The sequence below is a fragment of the Phalangium opilio genome, unplaced genomic scaffold, assembly GCF_054372755.1.
Source record: "Phalangium opilio isolate 3A_F unplaced genomic scaffold, DU_Popi_V2 ptg000209l_1, whole genome shotgun sequence".
Lineage (NCBI taxonomy): Eukaryota > Metazoa > Arthropoda > Arachnida > Opiliones > Phalangiidae > Phalangium > Phalangium opilio.
This window is the reverse complement of record NW_028324217.1, coordinates 16,769,095-16,780,187: the sequence shown is the minus strand read 5'-3', so window position 1 is coordinate 16,780,187 and position 11,093 is coordinate 16,769,095. Positions and strand designations below refer to the sequence as shown.

The 11,093-nt window shown below is 37.6% G+C and overlaps 1 protein-coding gene across 1 annotated transcript; it reads right to left on the bottom strand.

Moving 5' to 3' along the window:
* Positions 1 to 596: 596 nt before the first annotated feature.
* On the bottom strand, positions 597 to 4,924 carry LOC149620901 (uncharacterized). The gene is made up of 3 exons (XM_089854636.1): positions 4,349 to 4,924; positions 3,194 to 4,259; positions 597 to 671 (listed from the first exon to the last, which is right to left on the bottom strand). Exons 2-3 carry the CDS (start codon positions 3,650 to 3,652, stop codon positions 597 to 599), a joined length of 534 nt encoding a protein of 177 aa, XP_089710762.1. The 5' UTR covers positions 3,653 to 4,259; positions 4,349 to 4,924.
* Positions 4,925 to 11,093: the final 6,169 nt, after the last annotated feature.

Genomic DNA, 11,093 nt, shown 5'->3' with positions numbered 1-11,093 from the left:
CGAAAAATATCACCTCACCACAATTCTCTCACATTCACTCTCCCTTCAATGTCGAACGAAACGTTTTATACTGCCAAAGCAATAAAATAACCATTTCTTCGGTTAGCTCTGACTAACTATTTCTTTGGGTAACTCTGACCACATTCCAAATCGCGAAAAACTACTACGACCACCACACCCACACCCACAGGCTCGCGGGACAAACTAATAGCCTCATCGTATATATACGATGTGGCTAAAAACAACAAAAAAGAAACATGAATTTAAACTTTGAAGTAATATTGATTATTATTCAATTTACGAAATCCTCCCCCTAAAAATGAGGATTACTGATCTTATTTTTTCTTTAATTTTACTTAGAAATTTCTACGGGGTATAGTAATTGTAGTGGTATTTTAATCTCTGAGCCTAAATGAGTTTTTAACGTGGCTGATCTAACAATTCCATCCCATCCTACATGTTAGAACTATGTAAGTAACCATAGGGAAAAGTTCAAATCTTTTAAAGAAAAACCTTATTTTGACATACTTTCAAAAATAAAACCATCTATATAAATAAACCCAGGTGTTTGAGATGGGAATTGCGGCAAATTCTAATTAAACGCAAAGATGCGCGATGATGACTTTACCAGGATGGATGTGCGGACCCATGGGGTTCATTTGAAACTTTAACTAATATAATCATGGATAGATTTGGTCACGATATTTAAAGTAACCTTTTTCCCTTACCGCCCAAAAATTCCCAAAATGCAAGGTTATAAAAATGTTTCTACACAAAAAACAGGGATTGTTGTCAATAGACCTGAAGTTTTATCATTGTTTGGTAGTTATGTTAAATAATTATGAATTCATTGAGGCTGCTAATTGAACGATGCAATTTTATAGATATAATAAAAGTGTTTAAAATCGTCATATTTTTCGATGAGATTTCCTACAGAAGAAACTTTGGTTTGTTATTTTATTTTGCTCAGGTGTCCCACCACTTTGTATTGTCTATTTTCAAGCAGAATTTCCAGTTTTTAAAAGAAATCCGCCCCGGCCCCAATGCACCTTCCTCATGCTCTGGCAATCTAGATAGAAGCCATTTCCCCCGCCATGATGACGCTGATATATTCGCTTCGCCTTCGCGCCAGAATACCTAACCTTCTGAAAAGAAAAGTCGAGGTCCCATGCGTACTTTGCCCGAAAATTACTGGCGCCAAAGGGTTTATTTTGTATTAGCAATGACGACTTTTCAATGGGATGGGCGGATTGAGCTTATCAATCCTAGATTTTTCCTATCCGCGGATGAGTTCGGTTTTCCCCGTCACCCCGTGAAACGTTTACAGCTTCGTGTTTTAGATTTCCATTGCTTTTATAAATATTAAAAAAACAAGATGGTCTAGCCCATAATTAAGCCACATCGTTTACGTACTCTCGCTATCCCTACTACAATAAATATACTTCTAGTGAAATATCCCCTAATATACCGGTCAGAGGGAATAATTTTTCAATGGCTGCTTGGCAAAGAGAATCAAATATCGCCAACGCCCGTTACTAAATTACTAATACTACTACTACTACCACTACTACTCAGGTAAAACTATTAATCCCATCGATACCTTGTAGCTAAGAAGAAACTAAAAAGATTTCTAAAGCGCGCTTCTAGAATTCTTGCCCGCTCGGACTTTCTTTTAAAATTCTTCTCGATTTGAGGAGAAATACACGTAAATTCTAATAATAAACACCATTCTATACAGGGTGTTTCTGAAAAGTCCATCACAAATTAAGGGGCGTGTTTATGGGACCAAACTGAGCGGAAAGTACCAAAGAACATGGGGTGTACAACATTTTGTTACGGAGATATGGCCTTCCAAACATTCGCCCCTAAAACAAGGAAATATCCAAAAATGAGGAGTAACACTTAAGACCGACTAACCAGCTTGTTTAAAATTACTAGACAATTTCAATAGCCTTTAATCGAACAATTGATTTCTACCTTTACTAATCAGAAGCGTATAAATGAGTAGAAGTATGCCTACGGTGGTAATGTAAAATTAATCCCAAGTGACATGATGTTTCAAGATCTTCCCAGCACCAAGTAAAATGGTTCTGATTGAAGGGACTTTTATTAGCACAGCGTAAACAACGTTATTTTCAGGAATTAGTCCAAATGTCCACGGGCGGCATTACAAAAACGAGGCAGTCTTTCGAATGATACTTGGACATGTTGGAAGATCCCTGGCTTGTTCCTGTTATCTCAAACCGTAAAAAGCTACGCAAATCTTCATCATCACGGACAACACTCTTGTACGTTAGGTATGACCTTGAGAAAACCTAAAAGGACATCTCGAATGTATTTGAAAAACCCATCTCCAATTAAGGGGCGTGTAGTTTGTTTCCAACAGAGTAAACTCGCCCAGAGAACAATTACAATGCAGAGCCACGTTTCGGCGTTAATGGCCCACAAAGGTGGTCCCAAAAACAAGAACAAACTTTAATTTGTTTCGTTCAGTAAGTGTTTCATGTGTCATAGATAAAACGCCATGATTAATGCACGAAGAAAATGAATTTATTGACAAGTTTTAACATTTAATTGCAACTAGTTACAAAAATTGTTCAAAGTGTTCACCACCCGCGTTAAGGCACACATTAGCACGTCTTACAAATGATTCCCTTACACGTTGAAAAATGCCTGGAGTTTCGCGAATTGTTTGACAGCCGTGAATTATTCGTCGACGTAGCTCTTCAACATCGGGCACTTCAGTCTGATAAACTAAGTCTTTCAGGTGGCCCCAAAGAAAGAAATCACAAGGGTTCAGATCGGGTGATCGAGCAGGCCACTCCACAGGTCCACCTCGACCTAACCACCGCAAAGGGAAGGTCGCGTTAAGATAATTTCGGACCGCGATGCTGAAATGTGGTGGTGCACCATCGTGCATGAACCACATTCTGTTTACCAAACCTAAGGGTACGTCTTCGAGTAGTTCCGGTAAATCGTCCCGTAAGAACTGCAAGTAAGCCACACCGTTTAACCTGGGCTCTAGGAAATTTGGCCCAATTAAATTGTCACCCACAATACCACACCACACGTTTAAACTGAATTGTACTTGGTGACTTCTAACGCAAGTTGCGTGGGGGTTTAGCTGGGACCATTGATGTTTATTATGTAAGTTAATAATACCATCCCGTGAAAAGTTAGCTTCGTCAGTAACCATCAAATCCCGTGGGAAATCGATATCGTTTACTTTAGCCAGAAACCACTGACAAAACGCCGTGCGTCGTGGGTAGTCCGCTGGATTCAAACCTTGAACTTTTTGAACATGGAAAGGATGAAACCGGTGGCTTCTGAGGATTTTCCACACGAGCGTGTGGTTTACGCCTAATCGGCGACCAACTTGGCGGGTACTTGATTCAGGCTCGTCCTCGAAAATGGTGAGAACTTCGTCTTCTACGGCCTCTGGGATGGCTCTCGCTCTAGGTTGAGGTCCAGCCGGTTGGATTCGTCCATCTTGCCTCAAACGTCTGTCCACAGCCTCGAACGTCAGTCGATTTGGTAGTCGCCTCTGCGGAAATCTTTCCTGATACAAGCGTACAGCTGCAGCGGCATTCCCCTCGGCTAGTCCATACATTAGGTGCATATCCGCATATTCGGCATTTGTGAAGAAAGGCATTGTAACAGACTTCGTTGAATTATGAGTTTAATAAAACAAACACATGTACGTGAAACCTCTTTTATTCCTTTCTTAAAAAACATAGTGCTCTGTTTTAGTGCTCTGTTTTTTAAGAATAGGCGAAGTTCTCACTATTTTCGAGGACGATCCAAAAACAAGCAGCCGCCAATTGGTTTGCTGATTAAGAAAAAACCACACGCAACTTGCGTTAGAATTCACAAAGTACAATTCAGCTTAAACGTGTGGTGTAGTATTGTGGGTGACAATTTAATTGGGCCATATTTCCTAGAGCCCAGGTTAAACGGTGTGGCTTACTTGTAGTTCTTACGGGACGATTTACCAGAACTACTCGAAGACGTACCCTTAGGTTTAATAAACAGAATGTGGTTCATGCACGATGGTGCACCACCACATTTCAGCATCGCGGTCCGAAAACTTGTCAATAACATTTTCTTTGTGCATTAATCATGGCGTTTTATCTATGACACATGAAATACTTACTGAACGAAACAAATTAAAGTTTGTTCTTTTGTTTGGGACCACCTTTGTGGGCCATTAACGCCGAAACGTGGCTCTGCATTGTAATTGTTCTCTGGGCGAGTTTACTCTGTTGGAAACAAACAACACGCCCCTTAATTGGAGATGGGTTTTTCAAATACATTCGAGATGTCCTTTTAGGTTTTCTCAAGGTCATACCTAACGTACAAGAGTGTTGTCCGTGATGATGAAGATTTGCGTAGCTTTTTACGGTTTGAGATAACAGGAACAAGCCAGGGATCTTCCAACATGTCCAAGTATCATTCGAAAGACTGCCTCGTTTTTGTAATGCCGCCCGTGGACATTTGGACTAATTCCTGAAAATAACGTTGTTTACGCTGTGCTAATAAAAGTCCCTTCAATCAGATTCATTTTACTTGGTGCTGGGAAGATCTTGAAACATCATGTCACTTGGGATTAATTTTACATTACCACCGTAGGCATACTTCTACTCATTTATACGCTTCTGATTAGTAAAGGTAGAAATCAATTGTTCGATTAAAGGCTATTGAAATTGTCTAGTAATTTTAAACAAGCTGGTTAGTCGGTCTTAAGTGTTACTCCTCATTTTTGGATATTTCCTTGTTTTAGGGGCGAATGTTTGGAAGGCCATATCTCCGTAACAAAATGTTGTACACCCCATGTTCTTTGGTACTTTCCGCTCAGTTTGGTCCCATAAACACGCCCCTTAATTTGTGATGGACTTTTCAGAAACACCCTGTATATAACGTCGGTATTTACTTGCTTTTGCTTCTTAAAAATCCCCCTCCTTTTCTTTGAATTTTGAAATCGGGGATCGGGATGATTGATGGCGTGAAACCCTTATTGTCCACGGGTGACCGGAATTTTAAAGGGAGTATTAAACCTTCCATTTAAATCAAGGCAATACCATAGTCCTCTCTCTCGCTTTAAATATATCGAGCAAACGTAAAACACAATTCTCAATGTTTAACTTTGCTAGTACAAATAAATTCAATGCTTAAACTAACAATTATAATTCCCTTCCTTTTAAAATACACGAACGAAATATATCACCTCACCCCAATTCTCTCCCATTCACTCTCCCTTCAATGACGGCCGAAAAATTTTATACTGTCTAAGGCAGTTCTCTTTCACGACGCCCCCACCACCACCACCAACAGGCCAGGTCAAACTAAGACCCACATCGTAGATGTTCATCATACGATGTGGCTAAAAAGAAATAATTTCAGGAACCTTAATTAGGGAAACATCCAGGAAATATCTCTGAACGATTTTAAAAATCAAAATGGATTCAGATTTCGTCAATAATTTAACCCTAATACCTTCGACCAATCGCGTAACGCCCTGCCTTCCAGTTAACAAAATGTGCCAGTCATGCTCAATGTCGCGTGCAACGGTTATTACATCTCGTGCTAAATAATGCTCGAAATATGGAATCTGAATCCATTTTTATTTTTAACATCATTCAGAGATATTTCCAGGATGTTTGACTATGCATATAGGTCTTATAACCAATAGAAAAATCGATTAAAAATCACTTTATTTTCCACTTCACCCTCCCTTTAGGGACGTTTACCCTTCACTTTTGAAAAAAATAATAAATAAAACTACCATTTTTCTTTAAAACACTTGTTTCCTATACAATAAAATTTATACAATTTATTTATTTATTTTAAATATGCTGTATTACTAGTATTGATTCCGTTTTAAATAAATCATTTCTTATTTAAATAATAGTAAGACCAAGCCTTTCTTGGAAGGGACACATATTATAAAAAACCGTTTTTACAAACGGAAACAACTTGAGATAGGTATATTACATCATTTATTTTGGGCGCCCACCATATCCATGGTCACACCATATTTATTGAAGCGGTAATATTACGTCATGACCATTAATATCACATTTCGCAGCTAAAAACAAAGTTATCGATTGCTAAGTCACATTCTTATAATATATACTTTCATATGCCTTTGCGACAGACTACCATTTTAACATCATCGGGAGTCCGCGTCAGCGTGGCAAATAATTACACCAATGAAGTAAAACCACTTTATTTTAATTTCAGTTGACATTTTTGCAAGCTTAAAAGATAGTTATGCCAAAAATGTCAGCCGAAATTAAAATAAAGGGGTGGAAGGAATGCCTCAACTTGTTGCCCCTTTTTCCTGGTACAGGGCGACTTCCGCTAAGCAAAATTAAACGGGCCGGAAGCTCTCATGTACCAATTTAGGAGCAACATCATTATTTGCGCTTGTGGAGCCGGGGGAGCTTCCACTCCTCCTCTTTACTCACTTTGTTTCTATTAAGAAGGGGAAATTCTGTTTGACAAGAAAAAGTGGCGGGAAAAATAGAATTTGAATCATAGTTTCTTCTCTTAGGAATATTCCTCGAAAAATAATATCTATAAAATTAAATCGTTCAATTAGCAGCCCTAATGAAATTATTACCATTATTATCAAACAGTGAAAAAACTACACGGCAATTAAAAAATTTAGTACTTCTGTCCATTCACAGCGGCGTCGTGAAAGAGAACTGCCTTAGACAGTATAAAATTTTTCGATCGTCATTGAAGGGAGAGTGAATGGGAGAGAATTGTGGTGAGTTGATATTTTTTGTTCGTCTACTTAAAAGGAAGGAAATTATGATAGTTAGGTTAAGCCATATGCTCTCCCTTAAAAATTCCTCTCACCCGTCGACAATAAGAGTTTGACCGTTTGACAGCTCCCCTCTTTCAACATTCAAAGAAATCGAGGGAAATTTTGAAAGCAAAGGCAAGTATTTACTGACGTTCTTTGTAGAATGGTCTTAAGGCACCGGGATATTACAATTATTGGGTGTTTTACCGAATTCTTTCTCTTTCAAACGCTTCTGGCTGGCCATAAGTTCATGTTAGAAATTTATAAGATGCGAAAATTATCCGTCGGCACAAGTCTATGTCATAAACTAAAACTTTCTGTACGTGTATTAATTGAGCGTTAAGTACGTAATGTTAGAAATTTATAAGAAGCGATAAGTGTGCATCGGCATAAGTCTATGTTGTAAACTCATCGAGGGGATAATCACTAAAACTATCTGTTCTTCGATTCGCCGGAATATTAGAATTACAGCATAAGTAAATTTATACGGTTATAATTTTATCACTGTTTAGAGTAGGGTTGGTCGAATATACTATTTGAGATTAATATTTAACGCGAGGCAAATTTACCAAAGATTCATTCAAAATTATATTCGAAACTGCATATATTACCATGAGTTAATAAGTTACTCAGGCCGAGAACAATAATTTATCCAGCGAGTTCTTCCGGAAGTCCGAAGTGAGGGGGGAGATGGAGAAAATATCTGTAAAAGGCGCCAAAGCTGAGATTCTAGTACAAGGGGCCGCCGCAACGCGTCTCACAACTCGGTTAATCACTAAATGGTATATTTAAATTGGAACTCGAGTTATTGTAGTAAAAATGCATTGCTTTAGATCTACATGATAATTCAGATAGCCCTTCAAAAGGTATTTATGAGCCTATAACTTGGGGTGGCGTAGCGGCTAGCGCTTTCGCCTCGCAGCAAGAGGATCCCGGGTTCGATCCCGGACTGTGGCACCGGGTGAAAATCTGGGAACAAATCCTTTGCAAGTTCTCTCCCCGCTTGTTAAAGGAGTTTTCCCCCGCGGTCAAACCCGGTTTCTCCTTTCCATCAAAACTTGCAGAAGTTAACGGTAATAGTTAGTGTACACTCTAAGAAATGGAAGTGTTAAAAAGGTGTTAAAACGGTGTAAACACCGTAAAAACACCCAAAAGAGTGTTTTATTAACTTGAGTTTTTAGAGGCCAATTTAAAGTGTAAATTCGGTGTATAATAACACTATTAAAACACCGTTCGAAATTAAACATGAAAAATTATATTACTGCTGGTTTCTTAAATAAGGTCTTTCATTTATTTTTCATTAATGTTTTAACATTAAAGTCAATACAAACAGTAAAAAATTATTGAAAAACGTACTTGTTAAACCTTTTTTTAATGATGATATTCATGAAAGAAAACAGTTTTATCCTTTAAATAAAATTAACAAAGAAATTGGTAATCTGGCGGTGTTGTACCTTCATAAAACGATGCTAAACGTGTTAGGCGACACTCTTACAGGTGTTAAGCGATACTCTTAAAAAACGAGACTAGGTTAGATACTGGCCTCACAGTAGGGCCAGCTTGAGAAGCCAAAGTGGGGCACTTGCTTTTGTGACATGTTTTATCATTATTTTGAGAAAAATTAGAGTACTAAATGGATTTTTTTTTTGTAAAATCTGTAGTGCAAATTAGATTAAACGCGTTTCTGGTGCTCGAAAAACTCTTAGTGAAAAGAGATTATTAAATTTAACAAGAACGTCTATATCTACTGCTTGAATAGTATAGCCTCCAAAACTAATTTAATACCCTATGCATTTGTACGAAGTGAAAACTTTCTGCCTTTTTCAGAAGTTTATAAACCCGTAAAAATGACTTTATACGCAACAGCCCTCGCTTAAAGAGGTATAGTTCTGCATGAGAGAACTCTCCTCCCTATAGGTGATGAAGTTCTCTCAAGGAAGAACCCTGCTATGAATTTAGCATTGATTGCTAATAATACTGCGGAATGGCGGATAATCAAAATTTAATTAAACAGGAAAACCATACTCGATATTTGAGTTATGCCTCATGAGTGGTCAAAATGTAGCTACTATAGTGTTTTTTACGTCATCGGTTTTGCCCTTAAGTCTAGGAAAAGTACTAGAATTTCTACTACTATCCTACCAAATAATCTCCCACTCTTAAAGGTGTGAAGCGACACTCTGGAAGGTGCTATGCCGCACCCTTTAAGGAGTTGCACAACACTAATATGAGAGTAAAAATTCACTTTCAGTGCGATATAAGAGTTCAAAAGGTGTTAAACTGCACCTCTGTGCACAATTTTATACTTATCTTTGCCATCAATTGCTCAAATAAGTGTTATTAAACCCTTTCAGGGGTGTAAATGAACACCTGTAACGGTGTCAAATTTGGACCCATATAAACTACTTTTAAAGGTGTTAAAGCACACCCCATTTTTTTGAGTGTAAGTGTGATAAATCCCTTCAGGGGTGTAAATGTACACCTGTAACGGTGTCAAATTTGGACCCATATAAAGTACTTATAAAGGTGTTAAATCACACTCCAATTTCTTAGAGTGTAGGGCGCTGTAGGTTAGCTGTGGCATAGGGGCTAGCCACCACCCCTCTATACATTGTAAAGGGACCCACCTGTAAACAAGCCACAGGCTTAGTGTGGAAATCCCTTCATAGGCAAAGCTTAGAAAGCTTAGATTTCTAAGCGTTTCTGATGGTTCACGTAAACGTGTCCTAATTCCTTCAGTCCCTAATCTAAGGTGAAACGGGAAAGTTATCATTACGATTAATTATCTAATTTTAGTTGAAGTTATAAGCTACCTCTCGTTATTATTTAAATGAAATATCATATTCAGCAATGATTCCTAAAAGGCTGTAACTGTATTAATTGAGTGTTGTATCCTGTATCTTACCCTTCGCACTCAACGCGAGTTAGAGTCAATATCGTTGCGTGACATAATTTAAAGGGTTAGAATCACGAAAAATCGAAAATCTTAAAATTTTATCATAATAATCCTTTCTGAAAGAACGGATCTTCTTGAATCAGAAAATACAGTTTATAATATCACTCTGATTTTTAAGTCATATTCAAAACCCCGTTTCCAAAACGTATACATAATGAATTCTTTCCAACTATTCTATCGTTTCACTTGGGATATAAGCTTATCATAATTCAATAGATGTTTTAAAAACGATTTAACTACCCGTTTTTCAAAAATTGTGTCCCTAACCCTTTAAGTAACAAACAGACAAAATTGTAAACGAAACTTTTTCCCAAATCGCAACAGAAAGAGAAGTTTTGACATATTTCGGTTTAAAAGAAAGCCAGAAAAAGTCATTAAAGGAAATACATGACCTTTTTACATTCATAGTTTAATTCGTTTTTAAAACAGTGAATTCTGTCATTTGAAAACTTCGCAATGTTTATTTGACTTTACGAGACTTTCTCAAAGCCCTCAAACCCCTTAAGCAGCGCCACTATGCGATGAGAAACCAGACTAAAACAATATTTTAGCTTTTAACAACATGTACTTTTGATCCAGAATTTAATTATTAATCTCTATTTCCCTAAACGTTATTAGAGGTTTCTATTTTTTATAACGACTGGTAGTCCTCACAATTTAAAAAATATTCCTTGACCTGGTGTCACTAGCTTAATTAAGCAACACCCCCTCGCGGGCGTGAAATTCAAATTTTGTTCGGTCTGAAAATTTCGTTCTGCAAATTAACGTCATCTAGTACAATTACTTATTGTGATTCTCCCTTTAAAATATATGGCTTAATATTAAGCCTACTCATGTTTATTTTAAAAACTAACCGGAAAAATTACACACAAACGTACCACTCTAGACGATTTGTACATTATTGTAATTAATCTCAGGTTTTGGTTGAAATAGAATTAATTGCTATTCTAAAACACTTGCTCAATTTTTCTCGCGGCAAATTCAAAAGTCAAGAGTGACGGGTAAAGTTTGCTAGCGCCCATATTGGAGCCTGAGTAACTTATAGGGAGCTCACATATTATTAACTCATGGTAGCGAATGTAGGAGATGTTAAAAAAGTGAGGGTTGAAATAGAACTGATATTTTATTATTCGGAACAACACAATCCCTTAAGTCAACCCTGTCATAAAACCATTCGGAGAGAGTTTCTTAACATCTCTCCGCCAAGTCATCAAGCCATAAATTTAGGTAGATTCTTGGAAACTGAAATTAGTGCCTAATGGCAACCTAGTCCGGGAGGTCAGGGTCACGAGGACCACCCCAGCTAAGATGACAATAGGACACCCT

What these genes read in the sequence shown, in the direction of transcription:
- LOC149620901 (XM_089854636.1), bottom strand. Translation starts at nt 3,652, where the DNA reads ATGCCTTTCTTCACAAATGCCGAATATGCGGATATGCACCTAATGTAT. An exon ending in ATTTCCCACGGGATTTGATG is followed by an intron (nt 672 to 3,193) that starts GTTACTGACGAA and finishes TGATTATATTAG; the next exon opens with TTAAAGTTTCAAATGAACCC.